Source organism: Symphalangus syndactylus, chromosome 11, assembly GCF_028878055.3.
Source record: "Symphalangus syndactylus isolate Jambi chromosome 11, NHGRI_mSymSyn1-v2.1_pri, whole genome shotgun sequence".
Taxonomy (NCBI): Eukaryota; Metazoa; Chordata; class Mammalia; order Primates; family Hylobatidae; genus Symphalangus; species Symphalangus syndactylus.
The window spans coordinates 13,256,410-13,279,548 of NC_072433.2; the positions used below are offsets into that span (position 1 = coordinate 13,256,410).

The window sequence follows — 23,139 nt, forward strand, 5'->3', positions numbered from 1 at the left end:
CCCTGGACCTGCCCGGGGGCTCTGGGAGCGCGTCTCCATCTGCGCGGTGCGACGCAGGGTCCTCGGCTCTTCGCTCCCAGCCGAGGGCCCAGGAGCGCCTGGAGCTGTCGCTTGCTCCATTGCCCACCGACAGCCTGCGCTCGGCTCCCGGCCCGGCCCCGGGGTTGGGAGGGCCCCGCGGCTCCCACAGACCCTACCAAAGAGTTTTGTAGGACCAAGAAGAAGGAAGGAAAGGGAACTTCAACGGGTTTTGCAGGAACCGGGTTGGGGGCCGAAAGCGGAGACCGGGCGTGGGAAGGCGTCCGGGCTTGGGGAAGGGGTGCTTGGAGAGGGAAGGGGAAGGCAACACTAGCCCGGAATTTAGAGTCGGGCGGGATCCCGGCAGATTTCCGTGTGGGGCTTTTCTGTGTTTGCTTCTACTGCTGTTTTTTCGTTTTGTCTTAATTGTAGGAGAGGGCTGGCGGGATCGGATTGGGGGCGTTTATCCCGTTCCCTTGGATCTGGGGCTGGCTCGGGTGGAGCAGACTGGCGGGGAGGCGCGGGTCGGACCCCGGGAAGCTCCCACGCTAGGTCCTCAGCGGCGCCCGCTTTTCCGCAGAGCCGCCGAGCGTGCGGTCCCGGGATGGCTCTGCCCCGGCCAAGTGAGGCCGCGCCCCAGGACAAGGTGTGCTACCCGCCGGAGAGCAGCCCGCAGAACCTGGCCGCGTACTACACGCCATTCCCGGCCTATGGACACTACAGGAACAGCCTGGCCACCGTGGAGGAAGACTTCCAGCCTTTCCGGCAGCTGGAGGCCGCAGCGTCTGCTGCCCCCGCCATGCCCCCCTTCGCCTTCCGGATGGCGCCTCCCTTGCTGAGCCCGGGTCTGGGCCTACAGAGGGAGCCTCTCTACGATCTGCCCTGGTACAGCAAGCTGCCACCGTGGTACCCAATTCCCCACGTCCCCAGGGACGTGCCGCCCTTCCTGAGCAGCAACCACGAGTACACGGGTGCCAGCAGTGGAGATCCGGGCCACCAAATCATTGGTGGCGACAACGAGAGTGGCCCGTGTTGTGGACCTGACACTTTAATTCCACCGCCCCCTGCGGATGCTTCTCTGTTACCTGAGGGGCTGAGGACCTCCCAGTTGTTACCTTGCTCACCCAGCAAGCAGTCAGAGGATGGTCCCAAACCCTCCAACCAGGGAGGGAAGTCCCCTGCTCGGTTCCAGTTCACGGAGGAGGACCTGCACTTCGTTCTGTACGGGGTCACTCCCAGCCTGGAGCACCCAGCCAGCCTGCACCATGCGATTTCAGGCCTCCTGGTCCCCACAGACAGCTCTGGTAAAGGGAGTTCACACCATTTGGGAGTCGAATTGGACGGGAATGCAGGCGGGAACGGGAGTGTCCGGGAAGAGGCGCTTCCAGGTGGAGCTGAGGCTGTAGAATGCGGGAAGGGGGAAGTACCTCCATGAGAGCCAGGGCCGTCTAGGCTCACTTCTGAGGCCCTGCTTGCTTAACTGCATGACTAAGGTTGGTATTAGTGAGAGCTGAGAACCAAGAGAGAAATGGTTCCTGCAGCGAACTCCCAGGTAGGTTCAGATTCTATGCTGACATGCAATGACAGCCTTCGGCAGTTCACACCTAAGAGTCCCAGCTCAGCTAGCTACGCTGACCTTAGTCAGGCATTACCTCTGATTCTCAAATTCCTTGAATTTGCCTAATGGGATTAATTACATAACTTTCCATGAGGCTGTTCTGAGTCTCAAATGAGAAATTGTATATGGAATTGTTTACAGTGAAATCATATATGAACAGACCATGTAAAATGAGCAGGGAAAAATAGAAACAACAAATAAACATCAGACTGGGATGATGGTTACCTTTAGGGAGTTTTAAGGAGGAGGGAAACACCTTATAAAAGCACTTTATAATACATTTTTAATGAAAAATTGTTTTAACCTGCCTTTTGCTAGGATCTGATTCTCTTCTTCAAACTCTGGATAAAGACTCCCTTCAACTTCCAGAAGGTAGGCAGGACTCCTTGCATGGATTTCTTTCCCTGAACTAATGCAGAGTCAACTCTCCTCATTCTCTTTTCCTGCCTCGGCTTTCCCCTAGGTCTATGCCTCATGCAGACGGTGTTTGGTGAAGTCCCACATTTTGGTGTGTTCTGCAGTAGTTTTATTGCCAAAGGAGTCAGGTTTGGGCCCTTTCAAGGTAAAGTGGTCAACGCCAGTGAAGTAAAGACCTACGGAGACAATTCTGTGATGTGGGAGGTAAATCTGTTTCTGGTGGGTCTGCTGCTGAAAACGGGGCGGGAGACTAGTCAGGGGAAATCTTGGCCTTTGCACTTTTGGGAGAGTCCTGGTCAGAGAGAGAGGACATCCAGGGCAGATATCTGTGGTTTGTGTTGCCTGTAAAAGGAAGAACTGCCAGTGTTCGCTCCATGAGGATAGCACCTCTGCATGAATTCTGTGTTTTGTGGGTGCCTTAAGTCATTTTTATCTGGAAGATTAGCTATGGAATATACATTTAAAGAATCAATACATTGTATTATATTTGTAGACAAAACCAAATGCTTTAGATATTATAGAGTGCTGAAACTATGCTAAAGAGAATAAAAAACAAGTTTTTTTTTTTTTGAGATGGAGTCTCGCTCTGTCGCCCAGGCTGGAGTGCAGTGGTGCAATCTCAGCTCACTGCAAGCTCTGCCTCCCGGGTTCACGCCATTCTCCTGCCTCAGCCTCCCGAGTAGCTGGGACTACAGGTGCCCACCACCACGCCCAGATAATTTTTTTTATTTTTAGTAGAGACGGAGTTTCACCGTGTTAGCCAGGATGGTCTTGATCTCCTGACCTCATGATCCACCCGCCTCGGCCTCCCAAAGTGCTGGGATTACAGGCGTGAGCCACCGTGCCCGGCCCAAAAACAAGTTTTAAAATTCAATATTATTCACCTATAAAATTAGTCAACGATTAAAAAAACAACCAGATACTCTTCAAGATCTAGTGATGATATATTAGGGATATGCTAGTGGGACTACAGTTTATTACCTGCAGGAGAAAATTTGTCAGAATGTATCAGATACCTTAAACTGTTCAAAGTCCCTTGACCCTGAATTTCTACTTCTAGGAATATAGTACAGGAAAATAATCTGATATTGAGGCTATGTGGAATATGTTAATCCTAGGGTTGTTTATAATAACAAAACATTGGAGACAGCGAAATTGCCAGCAGCAGGAAAGAAATAATTTTTCTTTCTTTCTTTTTTTTTTTTTTCTTGAGACGAAGTCTTTGTCTGTTACCCAGGCTGGAGTGCAGTGGTGTGATCTCAGCTCACTGTGACCTCCACCTGCTGGGTTCAAGCAATTCTCCTGCCTCAGCCTTCCGAGTAGCTAGGATTACAGGCATGTGCCACCATGCCCGGCTAATTTTTGTATTTTTAGTAGAGAGGGGTTTCACCATGTTGGCCAGGCTGGTCTTGAACTCCTGACCTCATGATCTGCCTGCTTTGGCCTCCCAAAGTGCTGGAATTACAGGCATGAGCCACCAGGCCCGGCCTCGAAAGAAATAATCTATAGCTCCATTAATATGCATGAAAACTAAGTGGGAGTAAAATATAAAACTATTCAGTTGTGTTTAAGTGGTGGAATTAAATAAAACCTTTTTGTTTCACTTACCTCTGCTTATGAAATTAACATGTGCTCACTATAGGAATTTAGGAAGCAAGAAAGTGATAAAAGTAAGAATCTTTTAGAATATGTCACATTAGGCAGGCTCGGTGGCTTACACCTGTAATTCTAGCACTTTAGGAGGCCAAGGTGGGAGGATCACTTGAACCCAGGAGTTTGAGGCCAGCCTGGGAAAGTGTGAGGCCCTGTCTCTACAAAAAAAAATTTTTTTTAAATTTGCCAGGCGTGATGGTGCATGCCTTTAGTTCCAGCTACTCAGGGGGCTAAGGTGGGAGGATCATTTGAGCCCAGAAATTCGAGGCTACTGTGAGCTGTGATTGAGCCACTGCACTCCAGTCTGGGCAACAGAGTGAGACTCTGTCTCTGAAAAAACAAACAGACAAATAAACAAACAAAAAACCCAATATGTGACATTACCTAGAGAGATGTCCTTAAACTAACAAATCTATGTTGGCATAAGTAAATTTATAAACTACTTGTAATGACATAGAAATCAGAATGATAGAAGTGTATTTGATGGACTCAAGTGTGATATTTACGTTACAAATATTAAAAAATTTTTTTTGTAGATTAGACCAAAAAAAAGTACAATACAAACTTCATGTCTTATTTCATTTAGATCTTTGAAGATGGTCATTTGAGCCACTTTATAGATGGAAAAGGAGGTACAGGGAACTGGATGTCCTATGTCAACTGTGCCCGCTTCCCCAAGGAGCAGAACCTAGTTGCTGTGCAGTGTCAAGGGCATATATTTTATGAGAGCTGCAAAGAGATCCATCAGAACCAAGAGCTTCTTGTGTGGTATGGAGACTGCTATGAGAAATTTCTAGACATTCCCGTGAGCCTTCAGGTCACAGAGCCGGGGAAGCAGCCATCTGGGCCCTCTGAAGGTGAGTGCACACCCTTGCCTTGCCCAATGAGGGCATCCCAGTAGAAGGACTGGGCCCTTTTCCACAAACCCTCCGTGCGCAGCTCCTCCTTCCTGAAGGCTAATGCAGAGGACTAACTGAGAGTGTCTCTAACCAAGGGGGCATTACCCAGGTGAAGGAAAGCATCCTCAATTTCCCAAAGCTGCGGAAGCTACTCCTATTTATAAAGACTTGTTCTTCTTCCCTACCTTCCACCCCAAGAGTAAAAGAAAATGTACTAAATGAATGTAACTTCTACCATAGGTGAGCCAGTTTCTGATTAATCTCTGCCCAGGCTAATGTAGCTGAAGTCAAATCACTAGAGCAGTGTTTTTCAAATGGCGAGTTGCAGAGTTGCATGTCTTAGTGGGGTGGGAAGTCAATTTAGTGGTCGAGACCCACATTAAAAAAAAAAGTATACAGTAGAATAGAAAATATTGATGGGAATCCCTTAAGAGTAAGGGATTGTTTTGTGAAATTTATATTTCACATGGGTATATGTGTGTATGCTGGGTGTCAAGTATAAAATACATTGCCGGCCGGGCGCGGTGGCTCAAGCCTGTAATCCCAGCACTTTGGGAGGCCGAGGCGGGCGGATCACGAGGTCAGGAGATCGAGACCATCCTGGCTAACACGGTGAAACCCCGTCTCTACTAAAAATACAAAAAATTAGCCGGGCGTGTTGGCGGGCAGCTGTAGTCCCAGCTACTCGGGAGGCTGAGGCAGGAGAACGGCGTGAACCTGGGAGGCGGAGCTTGCAGTGAGCCGAGATCGCACCACTGCACTCCAGCATGGGGGACAGAGAAAGACTCCGTCTCAAAAAAAAAAAAAAAAACATTGCCTACTATGGGTCTCAGGCAAGTTTGAGAAATACTGAGTTGGACTCTCACTCTCAAACTTTCATGTGGGAATGAATACCCAGGGATCTTCACGATGCTGGTTCTCATTCAGGGTAGGGTATTTGGTATTTTTATAAACTTGCAGGGAGTGCTGCTGGTCCTGGTCCCTGGACCACATTCCAGTAGCAAGGGGCTAGGGAACCACCATCCCACTCTGGGGGTGAGACTTTGGAATTTGAATGTTAAATAAGCTCTCCAAGTGATTTCTATATACACTAAAGTTTAGGAACTACTAATCTAGTAGGTGAGACAAGATAAATGTAAATTGCTGTAAATAAGAGAGAAGGCAGGCCGGATACGGTGGCTCACACCTGTAATCTCAGCACTTTTGGAGGCTGAGATGGGCGGATCACTTGAGGTCGGGACTTCAAGACTAGCCTGGCCAACATGGTAAAACCTTGTCTCAGGCCAGGCACAGTGGCTCACGCCTGTAATCCCAGCACTTTGGGATGCCTAGACGGGCGGATCACCAGGTCAGGAGATCGAGACCATCCTGGCTAACACAGTGAAAACCCGTCTCTATTAAAAATACAAAAAATTAGCCGGGCGTAGTGGCACGCACCTGTAGTTCCAGCTACTCAGGAGGCTGAGGCAGGAGAATCATTTGAACCCAGGAGACAGAGGTTGCAGTGTGCCAAGATAGCACCACTGCACTCCAGCCTGGGCAACAGCAAGACTCCATCTGCAAAAAAAAAAAAAAAAAAAAAAGAGAGAGAGAGAGAAGAAGGCAAATTATTATGATGTAATAAATGTGTAAGGAACAGGTTTAAAAAAAAAATGGGCCAGGCGTGGTGGCGCACGCCTGTAATCCCAGCACTTTAGGAGGCCGAGGCGGGTGAATCACCCGAGGTCGAGAGTTCGAGACCAGTTTGGCCAACATGGTGAAAGCCCGTCTCTATTAAAAATGCCAAAATTAGCCGGGCATGGTGGTGGGCATCTGTAATCCTAGCTACTGAGGGAGGCTGAGGCAAGAGAATCTCTTGAACCTGGGAGGCGGAGGTTGCAGTGAGCTGAGATCGCACCATTGCACTCCAGCCTGGGAGACAGAGCGAGATTCCGTTTCAAAAAAAAAAAAAAAAAAAACAAAGTGAATTGCATCTGCATGCCTGTTTTCCTGCTAGACTGAGATGCTTCAGGGCAGGAAATAACCCTAAACACTTTAGTATCTCCTGCTTCTGGATCCCAGTGCGTACTGAGTGAGAGGAAGACATTAGAACTAAGCTGGAAAAAGCTGCTTAGGGATGAGATGAAATAAGGCACGTATAAGGCAGAGGCAGAGAGGGAAGGCAATCAGGCTCAGGGAATAGTGAAGCAGAAGGCAAGGAAATGTCCAGAAATTAGGGGATAAATAATGAGCAGTTATTATTTATCTAATGATAAATAATGGTCCCAATGATGAGGGGCTGTCAGGATTGTTTTGGAGTACTATCTTCCTACTCCCCCAGGTATCTTATCTCCATGCTGGGTTCCCCCCGCCACTGAACTATCATAAGCCCTCATTTTGTTGCTTGTTCTGATCGCCTCTGATATCTGCATACAGGTTGAGTATCCTTTTTCTGAAATGCTTGAGACCAGAAGTGTTTTGGTGGGTGGTGTGGGTGTGGGAATGTAGGTAAAGATAGGAATGGAGGGGAAAAGGGTTGGGATACTCTATGATCTGTGGAGTTCTAAGTTGTCTGGTACTTAGCACCAAACCAAGACCTGTTGGTCGCTTCCTGAAATGTACCAACTCCTTTTGAAATAAAAGTCAACAGGCTGGGCGTGATGGCTCACACCTGTAACCCCAACACTTTGGGAGGCCAAGGTGGGTGGGTCACCTGAGGTCAGGAGTTCACGACCAGCCTGGCCAACATGGTGAAACTCCGTCTCTACTAAAAATACAAAAAATTACCTGGGTGTGGTGGCGCATGCCTGTAATCTCAGCTACTCAGGAGGCTGAGAGAGGAGAATCACTTGAACCCAGGAGGCAGAGGTTGCAGTGAGCTGAGATCACGCCACTGCACTCCAGCCTGGGTGACAGAGTGAGACTCCATCTCAAAAAAAAAAAAAATGAAAGAAAGAAAAGTGAACAATGGATCTGAGAAAAGTACCTGCTTAGTAACTGACAAGACGGTTATTATCCTTTTGAGAAATCATTATTATTTTTTGAGATAGGGTCTCACTCTGTCACCCAGGCTGGAGTGCAGTAGTATAATCTAGGCTCACTTCAACCTCTGCCTCCTGGGTTCAGGCGTTTCTCCTGCCTCAGCCTCCTGAGTAGCTGGGATTACAGGTATGCACCACCACACCCAGCTAATTTTTGTATTTTTAGTAGAGATGGGGTTTCGCCATGTTGGCCAGGCTGGTCTTGAACTCTGGCCTCAAGTGATCCACCCACCTTGGCCTCCCTAAATTCTGGGATTACAGACATGAGACACCATGGCCGGCCATTTTTGAGAAATTTTTTCACCATGCGTATCCAATTATTACAATGTTTGTAACTTTGATGTCTTCAGTAATACTTTTCTGGAAATTTATTATCAAGAAATAGTCCAAAAGGAAAAAGCTATGCTTATGAAGATTTTTAACTGTAGCACCACTCTTGTGAGTGAAAAATCACAAACAACCTAAATGTTCAGTAGTATAATAATTAAGTAAATGATGATACAGGCTCAGCAGCCCCAATCAAGAAATCCTAAATCCAAAATGCTCTAAAATCTGAAACTGAGCGCTGACATATTGCCAAAAGTGGGAATTTCCACACACCGGTACTTAACACAAACTTTGTTTCATTCACAAGATTATTTAAAATATTGTGTAAAATTACCTTCAGGTGGGCCAGGCACTGTGGCTCATGCCTGGAATCCCAGCGCTTTGGGAGGCCGAGACAGGCAGATCACCTGAGGTCAGGAGTTTGAGACCAGCATGACCAACATGGTGAAACCCTGTCTCTACTAAAAATACAAAAAAATTAGCTGGGCATGATGGCAGATGCCTGTAATCTCAGCTACTCAGGAGGCTGGGGCAAGATAATCGCTTGAAACTAGGGGGCGGAGGTTGCAGACCGAGCAAGACTCCGTCTCAAAAAAAAAAAAATTACCTTCAGGCTATGTGTATAAAGTATGTATAAAACAAAACATAAATGGACTTTATATTAGACTTCGGTTCCATCCCCAAGATACCTCACTATGTATATGAAATATTCCAAAGTTCGAAAAAAACCTGAAATCCAAAACACTTCTGGTCCCAAGCATTTCAGAAAAAGGATACTCAACCTGTATGTTATTAACATGGAATAGTATGCAGATATCAGAGGCAATCAGAGCAAGCAACAGAATGAGGGCTTATGATGGTTAAGTGCAGGGGATACCCAGCATGTAGATAAGATACTTGTGTTCCAGTTCTGAACCAAGCGATACCTGATGCTTACAGCATTATTATGAGGACATATATTTTGGACAATGGAGGGAAACTTGTAAACAACTTAATTTGTTGGGAATAATTATAAATGAATGTTAATTTGCTAATCTGTTAATATGAATGGTTTGGATGTGATAAAAAGGGAAGAAAAATTAAAATTCCATTGCATTCTCAAATGAGTTTTTTTCCCCAAAGGCTTTTTGGGGAGGATTGGTCGTAGGTGGGAGCCTTCCTCTTTAAGGTCTTGAGTGGTGAGGGAAGGGTCTAGACTCTATGTGGGCGGGTTATTCGAATATGCAAGCGTTCCCCTCTGGTGAGGGAGAGAGGGAATTTGTGTGTGTGTTTTGGGGTGTGGAGGTGTGAAGAGCTAGGGGGAGGGAGGATAGGGAACAAGATAAAATTAGGAAGGATAGGGAACAAGATGAAATTAGGTTTCATTTCTGCCTAAGCGGTTGTTCTTAAGCGAACTCAACATTGAAACTTTATTCTGAATTTTGGTGTGCTTTAGTGCTTAGGTTTGTAAAATTGCTGACCCTCTCTTCCCTTCCCACCCCAGGAAGCAGGAAGGCCAGGTATTTCTGACCAATGAAAATTCTACCTCTGTGCCAAAAAAGTGTCCCAGCACGGGGATTCTGAGAGTATTAGCACCTCAATGAAAGTGATAGACAGAGCAGGGCGATGGATCAGCTTGGGGTTGGCGGTTGCCTTCCTGGTTATTTACTTAATGAATAGTTTATTTCCTTAGCCACCTGTTAAACGTGCCTGGGATGTAGCTGTCAACTAACAAGGCCCCTGATGGATAGCTTCCCTGCTGTCCCGATGCTGAGAAGATTTCTATCTGCAGACTAGACTCACTCTTGGCTGCTCTTCCTCCCTGGGGTCAAACAATGAGATCTCGGTGGTGCATTCATAGTCAAAGCCACTTTATCCTCTGGAATCCAGAGTGTCCTCTGCAGGGATGCTTTTGTAGGTGGCCCCTGTTCTCTCGCCTTCCCCCAACACATAGACACCCCTGGACGTGGGACCTGCTTTGCTAGAGTCTAGCTGCACCCTCTCTAACTTCTCTCCTCCTCCCTCCTCCATTGATAAGAACAGATTTACCTCTCTCAGTCTTGCCTGCCATTCAGTGATAGTGTCACTCACATTGGTAAGACTCAGTAAGTGTTAGAATTAAATTAGTCATCACAGTAACCCTGTGCATTAGGGAAGTCAAGATGCTTTCACCCTTACTCTATACATAAAGATTCTAGCTCTGGAATCTGCCACAAGTTTTGAGTAATGAAGTATAAACTAAGAAAGTCCCTCGAATTGTGTAGAATAGAACAGCACTGTGAAGCCTGGGAAGTCAGCTGCGGGTGTCCTGGTGACTGTTCTGAGCTTGTAACTCAGGCTGATCTTAAAGGCACAAAGAGAAATAGGTCGGCCTCAGTGCCTCAGTGTATTAACCTCGTAACAAGTGCCAGGCAGGAATGTGTTCAAGAGCTGCAGGGTTGCTCTGCCCTTAAATGGGGCTGGTGGAAGGGTCTTTTAAACAGTACATATCAAGGAACAAAAGGGAAAGAGAGCCTATAGGTTAAGATATTTAAGAGACATAGCAACCACATACAACATGTAGACTTTGTTTGAATCCTAATTTGAATGGACTGACCAGAAAGTAATTGAACAAATATATATGTGTGTATATAAGTACATATATGTTTCTATAAAAGAATAAGAGTTAATTGTTTAGGTATGACAACGTGACAATGACATTATGGTTATGGTTTGTTTGTTTGTTTGTTTGTTTTGAGACAAAGTGTTGCTCTGTTGCCCAGGCGGGAGTGCAGTGGCTCAATCACTGCTCATTGCAGCCTCAACTAACTTCCCCAGGCTCAGGCGATCCTCCCATCTCAGCCTCTGAGACTAAAGGCGTGTGCTATCATGCCCAGATAATTTTTATTATTTTTTTGTAGAGATGGGGTCTTACTGTGTTGCCCAGGCTGGTCTCAAACTCCTGGGCTCAAGCAATCTGTCCACTCGAGCTTCCCAAAGTGTTGGGATTATAGGCGTGAGCCACTGCACCTGGCACAATTATGCTTTTTTTTTTTTTTTTTTTTTTTTGAGCTGGAGTTTCGCTCTTGTTGCCCACGCTGGAGTGCAGTGGCGCAATCTTGGCTCACTGCAACTCGTGCCTCCCAGGTTCAAGTGATTCTCCTGCCTCAGCCTCCCAAGTAGCTGGGATTACAGGCATGCAGGACCACGCCTGGCTAATTTTGTCTTTTTAGTAGAGACGGGATTTCACTATGTTGGCCAGGCTGGTTTTGAACCCCTGACCTCAGGTGATCCACCTGCCTCAGCTTCCCAAAGTGCTGGGATTATAGGCGTGAGCCACTTTGCCTGGTCACAATTATGCTTTTTAAAAATATGTCATCTTCTGGCCGGGCGCGGTGGCTCACGCTTGTAATCCCAGCACTTTGGGAGGCCGAGGCGGGCGGATCACGAGGTCAGGAGATCGAGACCACAGTGAAACCCCGTCTCTACTAAAAATACAAAAAATTAGCCGGGCGTGGTGGCGGGCGCCTGTAGTCCCAGCTACTCGGAGAGGCTGAGGCAGGAGAATGGCGTGAACCCGGGAGGCGGAGCTTGCAGTGAGCCGAGATTGCGCCACTGCACTCCAGCCTGGGCGACAGAGCGAGACTCCGTCTCAAAAAAAAAAAAATAAATAAAAATAAAAATATGTCATCTTCTAAAGATTACGGTTAGATATTTTTGAGTCAAAGATGAATTAGTATTAAAATAATCTACTATGGGGAGCGGTGATATAAATGAAAACAAAATTAGTTATGAGTTGGTCAAAGCTTGGTGTTTGGCACATGAGGGTTTATTACACTATTATTTTCACTTTGGTATGTTTACATTTTTCTGTAATAAAAAGGTTTTTAAAAATTCTCTTGGCGGCCAGGCATGGCGGCTCACGCCTGTAATCCCAGCACTTTGGAAGGCCGAGGCAGGTGGATCACGAGGTCAAGAGAGAGATCAAGACTGTCCTGGCCAACATGGTGAAACCCCACCTCTACTAAAAATACAAAAATTAGCTGGGCGTGGTAGTGTGTGCCTATAGTCCCAGCTACTTTGGAGGCTGAGGCAGGAGAATCACTTGAACCTGGGAGGTGGAGGTTGCAGTGAGCCGAGATCGCACCACTGCACTCCAGCCTGGGTGACAGAGCAAGACTCCATCTCAAAAAAAAAAAAGAAAAGAAAATTCTCTTGGCCAGGCACAATGGCTCCGCATGTAATCCTAGCACTTTGGGAGGCCAAGAGGGGCGGATCACCTGAGGTCAGGATTTCTAGACCAGGCTGGCCAACATGATGAAACCCTGTTTCTACTAAAAATACAAAAATTATCCAGGCGTGGTGGCAGGCACCTGTAATCCCAGCTACTTGGGAGGCTGAGGCAGGAGAATCGCTTGAACCTGGGAGGCAGAGGTTGCAGTGAGCCAAGATCATGCCACTGCACTACAGACTGGGCAATAGAGCAAGATTCTGTCTCAAAAAAATAAAAAAGAAAATTCCTCTTGAAGTAGCCAAAAGAATTCTTGGCTAAAAATGAATAAATAAATAAATATCCTCTTGAAGGAACGAGGGAGGGAAGTAACTGAAGAGACATTGTGTTTGCTGTGTTTGACAGAGTCTGCAGAAGGCTACAGATGTGAAAGGTGTGGGAAGGTATTTACCTACAAATATTACAGAGATAAGCACCTCAAGTACACCCCCTGTGTGGACAAGGGCGATAGGAAATTTCCCTGTTCTCTCTGCAAACGATCCTTTGAGAAGCGGGACCGGCTTCGGATCCACATTCTTCATGTTCACGAGAAGCACCGGCCTCACAAGGTGAGTATTAGGAGGACACGTGACCCGCCATCACGTTCTCTCTCCCTTCCCAAGCTCCTGAACACGGGGAGTTGCCTTGTAGGTGCTAGCTGCAGGGCTGTGGTGCCTGATGGACACCCTCTCTGAAGGAGGAGAGGATAGTATTACGGAACAGGCAGGCGAGAATAGGCACAGCGATGCACATGTGTTAGGATGCATGTACCAGCAGAGGGAGGAACATGGAGGAAGGAGTGTCCACAGCCACCTGGACACATGGCTTATGAAAGATGCACAGAGGTGGCCTTGAGCCAAGTATAGAAGGACAAATGGGGTGTCTGATTTATACTGGTGGCAGGGTTAGTTGGGCAGAGAAAAAGAGTCGAGCCGTTCCAGTCAGGAAAGAGCCTGGCATGTGCTCCTGGGGAACTGCGCCTTGTTCCATATCTGTGCAGGTGTGTTGACAGGTATAGGTGAGGAGAAAGCGAAGGCATGGTCCTTCCAAAGAGCGGAAGGCCTCTATGGTGGGCCGAGGATTTTGTAAGACAGAAAATCAGTAATGACATTAGGGAGCCATTTCAAATACCTGGATGCTCTGCTAGGCTTGGTGCAAAAAAGTACAATATACCCTTGGGCTTAATTAAAAGGAGGACGAGGCTTGGGCACAGATGTATTCTTGCTTGACTGTTGGCCTTGTCGGAACTACCTCAGGCAGCTACGACCTTGAGCCCATTTTCCTGTTTTGAAAATCGAAGTAGGCCGGGCGCGGTGGCTCACGCCTGTAATCCCAGCAGTTTGGGAGGCCGAGGCAGGTGGATCACGAGGTCAGGAGATCGAGACCATCATGGCTAACACGGTGAAACCCCGTCTCTACTAAAAATATAAAAAATTAGCTGGGCATGGTGGTGGGCGCCTGTAGTCCCAGCTACTGCGGAGGCTGAGGCAGGAGAATGGCGTGAACCTGGGAGGCGGAGGTTGCAGTGAGCCGAGATCGCGCCACTACACTCCAGCCTGGGTGACAGAGCGAGACTCCATCTCAAAAAAAAAAAAAAAGAAATTGGAGGACTGTCAACCAGGAGGTCAGTAGATGACAGGACTGATGAGGAAGCTGGTGATAGTGAGCTGATGGCTTACCCTTTGACAGACGAGCTGCTCTTACAGTAGAGTGGAGGAACAATCTTTTTTTTTTTTTGAGACAGAGTCTCGTTCTTTTGCCCAGGCTGGAGTACAGGGGCATGATCTCAGCTAACTGCAACCTCCACCTCCTACGCTCAAACAATCCCCCAACCTCAGCCTCCCAGGTAGCTGAGCTGAGGCTATACGTGCACGCCACCATGCTCAACTAATTTTTTGTATTTTTTGTAGCGATGGGCATGTGGTGCGCACCTGTGGTCCCAGCCACTCAGGAGGCTGAGACGCCAGAATTGCTTAAACCCAGGAGGCAGAGGTTGCGGTGGGCCGAGATCGTGCTACTGCACTCCAGCCTGGGCAACAGAGCGAGGCTCTGCCTCAGAAATAAATAAAAATAAATAAATAAATAAATACAAAGATCTGCTCTCTCCTCTGCCCCATAAGCATGCCTGGAAAGAGGATGTGAAAGCACAGAAATCTTTCTCGGGGAAAAATTGTTTTTTCTCTTTAGTAAGTGTAATTTCCTTAAAAGTCATGTCAAAGCCAAAGGCCTTCTGCTTTATCCCTGGCAACCTCTCGGTGCTTGCACCTCTCTAGTAGTTTACTTCACCTGGTGTGGAATTCCTGAGACAGTTTCGAGAGGAGTTGCCAGGGTCAAGACTTTGGAGAAACAATATTAATTATTCACAGTGTGTGAACAAAATATTAACCTCTTCATGCAAGTTCGACACATCTCAGATCATCTGCTACTGTGCATTGCCATGTTGGCTTACATGTTCATCGTCACCCCTCCTTGATTTCTAGCTCCTGGTTTCTAGCAGTGTGGAGCACACAGTGGGTGCTCTGTAAGTCATAGATAATTGTTGAGTTAATTGCACAGTACTTGTAGTTTACTCATAGCTCTGTGAGGAAGGCAGAGCAGGTATTTTGCCCATGAGCAAGATCGGAAAACTAAGATTCCAGATTTAACCGATGTGCTGTAGTCACACAGCTACCTGTTGAGAGAGCACGACTAATTCAGGCCTCCGCCATATACCACAAACCTGTTCAGTTCCCACATTCCACATCTGAAGCAAGAGTTCTCTCAGGTCGGGTGCCGTGGCTCAAGGCTATAATCCTAGCACTTTGGGAGGCCAAGGCAGGAGGATCTGTTGGAGTTCAAGACAAGGCTGGGCAACATAGTGAGACCTCATCTCTACAAAAAAGTTTTTTAAGTTAGCTGGCTTAGTGGTGCACACCTGTAGTCCCAGTTACTGAGGAGGCTGAGGTGGGAGGATCACTTGAGCCCGGGAGTTCCAGGCTGCAGTGAACCGTGATTGTGCCACTGCAGTCCAGTCTGGGTAACAAATTGAGATCCTGTCTCAAAAAAAAAACCAAAAAATTGAAAAAGAGTTCTTCTCTAACCCCAGGTAAACGCAAGATTGAAATGGACTTGTTAGAGGAAGGTGTGATTTCAACTCTATTTTTCTTTTTCACCTTAGTGTTCTACATGTGGGAAATGTTTCTCTCAGTCTTCCAGCCTAAACAAACACATGCGAGTCCACTCTGGAGACAGACCATACCAGTGTGTGTATTGTACTAAGGTAAATGGAGCCTCTTACTAAGGGATGTGTCCTGAGCTCTGATTGAGTGTCTGTGGATAAGAACTTGAAACAAGGCCGGGCGCGGTGGCTCACGCTTGTAATCCCAGCACTTTGGGAGGCCGAGGCGGGTGGATCACAAGGTCAGGAGATCGAGACCACGGTGAAACCCCGTCTCTACTAAAAAATACAAAAAATTAGCCGGGCGTGGTGGCGGGCGCCTGTAGTCCCAGCTACTCGGAGAGGCTGAGGCAGGAGAATGGCGTGAACCCGGCAGGCGGAGCTTGCAGTGAGCCGAGATTGCGCCACTGCACTCCACCCCGGGCGACGGAGCGAGACTCCGTCTCAAAAAAAAAAAAAAAAAAAAAAAAAGAACTTGAAACAAAGCCTGGCTTAATGAGTTCTTGGTAAATGTTAGTCAAATATCAGCCCAGTCCTCATTTCCACCCCTAAATATGCTCAAGTTTGCTAAAGATGGTCAAATATAACCAACCTCCTATTGCCAAGCTGGCATTTAGGGTACCTGTAATAAAATACATTCCAAATTTATGGGGACCTGATAACCTATTACATAGTATTTAAAAGCACTAGCCGAGTGCGGTGGCTCACGCCTATGATCAAATTTTCCATTCATTGGTGGCTCATGCCTGTAGTCCCAGCTACTTGGGAGGCTGAGGCTGGAGAATTGCTTGAGCCCAGGAAGTGGAGGTTGCAGTGAGCTGAGATTGCACCACTGCACACTCCAGCCTGGGTGACAGAGTGAGACACTGTCTCAAAAAAACAGGAGGGGGTGAGGAGGCCTGGTGGCTCAAGCCTGTAATCCCAGCACTTTGGGAGGCTGAGGTAGGCAGGTGTCTTGAGATAGGGAGTTCGAGACCGTCCTGGCTAACATGGTGAAACCCCATCTCTACTAAAAATACAAAAATTAGCTGGGCATGGTGGCGCATGCCTGTAATCCCAGCTACTTGGGAGGCTGAGGCAAAAGAATCACTTGAACCCAGAGGCGGAGGTTGCAGTGAGTCAAGATTGTGCCACTGCACTCCAGCCTGAGTGGCAGAGTGAAACTCCGTCTCAAAAAAAAAAAAAAAATCACTCTTTCATAGTATTTAAGAACACAAACATGGCCAAGGTTCAAATCCTGCCTCTGGTGCTTACCTAGCTGTGCCACCCTGAGCAAGTCCATGAACTCCTGTTAGTTTCCACATTGATAAACTGGGGAGAATAGTCTTTACCAAGTTGTTGGATAACACCAGTAAAGTATATAAAACTCTTGTAACAGTGCCTGGCACAATATAAAAGTACTACTGGAATGTTAACTGCTATTATTACTAATTTAATCTGTGAAGGATGCTACTGATGTAATTTTCTATAGAAGCATTGCAGAAGCGGCATCTAGTCTATGTTACACAGAATACAGAGTTGTAAAAACAGAGATGAATCATGTGGTTAGAGGTTGCTATAATAGAAACAACGGGTTGACCACGCTTTAGACAAATTATACCAAAATAGCTCTGTGCTGCCCAATGTGCAGTTAGCGGTTAATCGTATGTGGCTATTGCAATTAGTAAAGATGAAATAAAGTTGAAAAATTCAATTCCTAGGTTGCATTAGCCACATTTTAAGTGTTCAATGGCTCCATGTGGCCATTGATTCCCAAGCTGGACAGCGTGGGTACAGAATATTCCTATTATTGCAGCAAGTCCTGTTGGAAAGCACTGGTATAGATTATGTTTCAGCCACTGAGTCCTTTACACTTTTTACAATAAAGCCATAAAAGGAGTAGAGGCTGTCCTACAGCTACTTCTAAGCCCCTCAAAAGGAATAAAACATTGAGTCTACCAGATTAGGGCAGCTAATACCTCCAAAGTGTGTGTCAATAGAATGAAAATAATGGGCATAGAAAAGCACCACTGAGCCGGGCATGGTGGCTCACACCTGTAATCCCAGCACTTTGGGAGGCCAAAGTGGGTGGATCACCCTGAGGTCAGGAGTTTGAAACCAGCCTGGCCAACATGGAGAAACACCATCTCTACTAAAAATAGAAAAAATAGCTGGGCATCGTGGTGCACCTGTAATTCCAGCTACTTGGGAGGCTGAGGCGCTAGAATTGCTTGAACCTGGGAGGTGGAGGTTGCAGTGAGTCAAGATTGCGCCACTGCATTCCAACCTGGGTGATGGAGTGAGATTCTGTTTCAAAACAAACGAACAAATAAAACAAACCTACAAACCATCTCAAAAAGTTTAAATTAAAAAGAAGAAGAAGAAGAAGAAAATCAGTAAGGCACTGATTTATTGGGTCACAGTCTCTTGGGTAGGGTTGGCAATCTGCTTTTGTTTTTTATGTGGTTTTTTTTTCTTATAGAGAGGGTCTTGCTCTGTTACCCAGGCTGGAGTGCAGTGGTGCCATCATAACTCACTGCAGCCTTGACCTTCTGGCTCAAGTTATCCTCCCACCTCAGTTTTCCAAATAGCTGGGACCACAGGTACATGCCACCATGCCTAGGAAATTTTTTTACTTTTTGTCGAGGTGAGGTCTTGCTGTGTTGCCCAGGCTGGCAGTCTGCCTTTTTTTTTTTTTTTTTTTGAGACAGAGTCTCACTCTGTCACCCAGGCTGGAGTACAGTGGCACAATAATGGCTTACTGCAACCTCCGCCTCCTGGGTTCAAGAAATTCTCCCATCTCAGCCTCCCGAGAAGCTGGGATTAAAGGTCCACGATACCATGCCCGACTGATTTTTGTATTTTTAGTAGAGATGGGGTTTCACCATGTTGCCCAGGCTGGTCTCAAACTCCTGACCTCAGGTGATCCACCCACCTTGGCCTCCCAAAGTGCTGGGATTACAGGCGTGAACCACTGCGCCCAGCCTGCAATCTGCTTTTTTAAAAACTGGACCTCCAGATAATCTAGCCATTGAAGAACCACTGTTCTAACATCCAGTGCTTCTCAAAACTAGCCAGAAGGACACATCAGTGCAGTCCTTTTGGATTAAGGCTACTGATGATGACCAGGAGTGCTCTATGGCCTTAAAACCCAAGGTTCGTCTATAAGGATGAGCAACAGTGAAATTAACCCCTTAGTTTAATTGGTTGTCCAGCTCATGAAAGTTGACTTTTTCTTGTGTTCTATATTTCTGTTCTCTGCAGAGGTTCACTGCCTCCAGCATACTCCGCACACACATCAGGCAGCACTCCGGGGAGAAGCCCTTCAAATGCAAGTACTGTGGTAAATCTTTTGCATCCCATGCTGCCCATGACAGCCATGTCCGGCGTTCACACAAGGAGGATGATGGTTGCTCATGCAGCATCTGTGGGAAAATCTTCTCAGATCAAGAAACATTCTACTCCCACATGAAGTTTCATGAAGACTACTAGCCCTGCCAGACACAATGACTCACGCCTGTAATCCCAGCACTTTGGGAGGCGGAGGCGGGTGGATCACTCAAGTCCAGGAGTTCGAGACCAGCCTGGGCAACGTGGTGAAACCCCGTCTCTACCAAAAAAATACAAAAATCAGCCGGGGGTGGTGGCACATGCTTGTGGTCCCAGCTACTCAGGAGGTTGAGGTGGGAGGATGGTTTGAGCACAGGAGACGGAGGTTGCTGTGAGCTGAGATTGCCCCACTGCTTTTCAGGATGACAGAACCAGACCCTGTCTCAAAAAAAAAAAATAAAAAAGGCCGGGTGCGGTGGCTCACGCTTGTAATCCCAGCACTTTGGGAGGCCGAGGCGGGTGGATCATGAGGTCAGGAGATCGAGACCACAGTGAAACCCCGTCTCTACTAAAAATACAAAATTAGCCGGGCGTGGTGGCGGGCGCCTGTAGTCCCAGCTACTCGGAGAGGCTGAGGCAAGAGAATGGCGTGAACCCGGGAGGCGGAGCTTGCAGTGAGCCGAGATCGGGCCACTGCACTCCAGCCTGGGTGATAGAGCAAGACTCCGTCTCAAAAAATAAAAAAATAAAAAAATAAAAAAACGACTAGCCCTCAGAGTATGGAGACAATGTAAAAACAAGGGATTCAGATTCTCTCTATTTCCTTTTATGGGTTATAGAAGTCCCTACAGTTGGCTGTGTGTGGTGGCTCACGCCTGTTATCCCAACACTTTGGGAGGCTCAGATGGGCGGATCAGCTGAGGTCAGGAGTTCAAGACCAGCCTGGCCAACGTGGTGAAACCCCATCTCTACTAAAAATACAAAAATTAGCCTGGTATGGTGGCACACACCTGTAATACCAACTACTTAGGAGGGGAATTGCTTGAACCCAGAGGTGGAGGTTGCAGTGATCTGAGAAAAAGGTAGTCTTGGGCCCCCAATTATACTATGCAGTCATCACGTGTTATATTTCTTTATAGAAAAGATTCTTATATATATAAAGAGACAGAGAGGCAGGTCCCAACATGTTACCCAGGCTGGTCTCAAACTCAGACTCATCTCATACGTGGATCATAATAGCCACCAACTATTGAGCATTAACCCTGTGAGATGATACCACTGAGTTTACCACTTTACAGATGAGGAAATTGAGACTGAGAGAGATGAAAGAAGTGGGGCAAGGTGATTTGCCTCTAAGGCAAAGCCAGATCTGCCCAGCTCCAGAGCCCAGCCTCCTAACTAGACTCTATGCCCAGTTTATGGATCCTGTTAAGAATATAGCATTTTTTCTGGGCCAGGTACAGTGGCTCATGCCTGTAATCCCAGCACTTTGGGAGGCTGAAGCAGGTGGATCACCTGAGGTTAGGAGTTTGAGAGCAGCCTGGCTAACATGGCAAAACCCCATCTCTACTAAAAATACAAAAATTAGCTGGGCATCATGGTGCATGCCTGTAATCCCAGCTACTCAGGAGTCTGAGGCAGGAGAATTGCTTGAACCCGGGAGGCAGAGGTTGCAGTAAGCCGAGATGGTGCCACTGTACTCCAGCCTGGGTGACAGAGAGAGACTCCATCTCAAAAAAATATAAAAAAAAAGAAAATAGCATTTTTCTGGAGACTACCCATCCCATTCTTCCCCATATTAAGTTAAGCAACAACAGACTGAAATACCCACGTGGAAGATTTGAGACCAGAATTAGCAGGATAAAAGTGCTTTGAAGGGAGCCACAGCTTCTGAGGATCTGTCCCATCCCAGCCGTGTTTCTGCTGACCGCCTGGGGATCTGCTGCACCCTCCACCCATGGCCACAAATGGAGCAAATTCAATATGGAACAGATGCCCCTTCCAGAGGGAGGCTCCCAGCTCTAGCCCAGTCCTTTGAGAGAGAGATATCGTGCAGGTGGAAAAGCAGTGACAGATTCTACTCTAGGAAATTATTTGCTGCCTCGCTGAAGTCTGAGTAATTTATCCTAATGGGAATGTGCCCTGTTGTTTTAGGACTGTTTTACTTCATGTTAATTAAGACAGAACAATGGTCTTTCGAAGAGAAGGGGGCTCATTGTGTAATTAGGCAGCCTTTCCTTAACTGCTGGTTCAAAATGTATTACTCGAAACATTTTCTTACTGATATGGGTTTAAACATTATTTTTAAATCAAATAGTAAAACAAGTCATCAGAAACTGGTGTGATCCCACTTTTTTCACTCATTGAATAATTCAAATTAACAACTTCATTGTCTGAACTAGAATAGCAGCAAAGGGAGGTAGGGTTATTATTATTATTTTTTTTTTTGCTCTTTTCTAACAGTCATTCAAATGCATGCATGCCAGTAATTGAACAATCAAATAATAATACTGTATAACAGATAATATGTCCTATACTAACTAGAAAATTTTGGGGACCATTTCATTTAATACCTGTTTACTCAAAGTTTTGGTCATATTGATAGGGTTCATATTTCAACTTTTAGTTTGGGAAATACAGTCATTCATAACAGCTTTCTATAGTAATACCCTGAAGCTCTTTTATGTTTATTTTTTTTAATGTATATTATTGGCCCGGTGCAGTGGCTTATGCCTGTCACCCCAGCACTTTGGGAGGCCGAGGCAGGAGGATCACTTGAGCCTAGGAGTTTGAGACCAGTTTGGGCAACACTATAAGACCCTGTTTTAAAAATATATTTAAAGTTTTTTTAAATAAAATGTATATAATCTATTTCTAAAGCTAATTTGAACCAGTTTAAAATAATAATAAAAGCTGTAGATGGCCAGGTGTGGTGGCTCATGCCTGTAATCCCAGCACTTTGGGAGACCGAGGTGAGCAGATCACCTGAGGTTGGGAGTTTGCCACCAGCCTGACCAACATAGAGAAACCCCATCTCTACTAAAGATACAAAATTAGCCGAGTGTGGTGGCCCATGCCTGTAATCTCAGCTACTCGGGAGACTGAGGCAGGAGAATCACTTGAACCCGGGAGGTGGAGGTTGTGGTGAGCCGAGATCACGCCATTGCACTCCAGCCTGAGCAACAAGAGCGAAACTCTGTCTCAAAAAAAAAAAAAAAAAACCATTGACTAGGGCAGTCAAAGTAGAAGACAAACCACTACGTAGAATGTAGAATGAGATTAAAACTCTACACTAATATACTTATTCTGGAGGAACATTTTTAGATGCAGCATAAGGTATAACACAGAGAATGTAGATTTTGGAGTCAGGCAAACTTGTATTTGTCCACCATTTCCTCATTGTATAATGTTGGACAAATCATTTGATTTCTGAGGTTTAATATCACATCCATAAAACTGAAGAACCATTGCTTTATTTGATTTATCCTCCCAGTCACTGCAACTATTAATTAGGAGACACCATTAGAATGAGAACTGCAGGCAGTATGGTATACTTACTGGGAATAATGGATAGCAGTGGAACACAGTTTTGTTATTTTATTGTTGGAAATACAGAACTGTTCTGGAGCTACAGATAGAATTTAGAGATCTCCTGAGGTAGTTTCTCTGCTTATATTTCTTTTCCCTACCTGAGTCTATATCTGATAATTGTATCATCCTTTCACTCATTAGAGTAAAAAAAAAAAAAATCTATAAAGACGGACATTTAAAACCCTGAAAAAATAACTAGGCTAAAAGTAAAGCGGCATCCCTGACACTGATGGTGCTCCTAACAGGCCCTCAGGATGTCCTTCTTGAATCTGGGGAAATCGGCAGTTGCAGTGAACCAAGCTATCAGAGTAGATAGATGCTTGGGATCTCAATGGGCCTGCAGAAGACTCAGTGTTCTGGCCACAGAGTTACAGCTCATTTGTACCCAGGCAAAGCACAGGGCAGGCTGGGGTTGGTAGGAGCTGCCATTCCAAGTATAATACAGGTAAAATCACAAATACTGTCCTAGACCATCTATTATTGGTGGATCTGATTTTGACATTATAGATTGCAGAATATTTTGCTCAGACATAGTTTTTAAGGGCGTTCAGAATGCTTTGTGAGGCCGGGCATGGTGGCTCATGCCTGTAATCCCAGCACTGTGGGAGGCGGAGGTGGGCGGATCACCTGAGGTCAGGAGTTCAAGACCAGTCCGGCCAACATGGTGAAAACCCGTCTCTACCAAAAATACAAAAATTAGCTGGGCGTGGTGGTGGGCACCTGTAATCCCAGCTACTTGGGAGGCTGAGACAGGAGAATTGCTTCGACCCAGGAGGCGGAGGTTGCAGTGAGCCGAGGTCACACCACTGCACTCCAGCCTGGGTGACAAAGCAAGACTCTGTCTCAAAAAAAAAAAAAAAAAAAAGTTTTATGACTCTAGGGGCAGTAACTGAGTAACTGCA

General features: G+C 46.3%; 1 protein-coding gene across 1 annotated transcript; it reads left to right on the forward strand.

Moving 5' to 3' along the window:
• The first annotated feature begins 622 nt into the window (after positions 1-622).
• PRDM14 (PR/SET domain 14) lies at positions 623-18,808 on the forward strand. The gene is made up of 7 exons (XM_055232969.1): positions 623-1,322; positions 1,955-2,008; positions 2,100-2,257; positions 4,293-4,563; positions 12,547-12,749; positions 15,338-15,439; positions 18,581-18,808. The coding sequence occupies exons 1-7, from the start codon at positions 623-625 to the stop codon at positions 18,806-18,808; spliced, it is 1,716 nt and encodes a 571-aa protein (XP_055088944.1).
• Positions 18,809-23,139: the final 4,331 nt, after the last annotated feature.

Bases quoted from the DNA above. Each gene is read 5' to 3' on its own strand.
- PRDM14 (XM_055232969.1), top strand. From the start codon at position 623: ATGGCTCTGCCCCGGCCAAGTGAGGCCGCGCCCCAGGACAAGGTGTGC. The intron at 4,564-12,546 runs GTGAGTGCACAC...TGTGTTTGACAG, and splicing joins GCCATCTGGGCCCTCTGAAG to AGTCTGCAGAAGGCTACAGA. The intron at 15,440-18,580 runs GTAAATGGAGCC...TGTTCTCTGCAG, and splicing joins AGTGTGTGTATTGTACTAAG to AGGTTCACTGCCTCCAGCAT.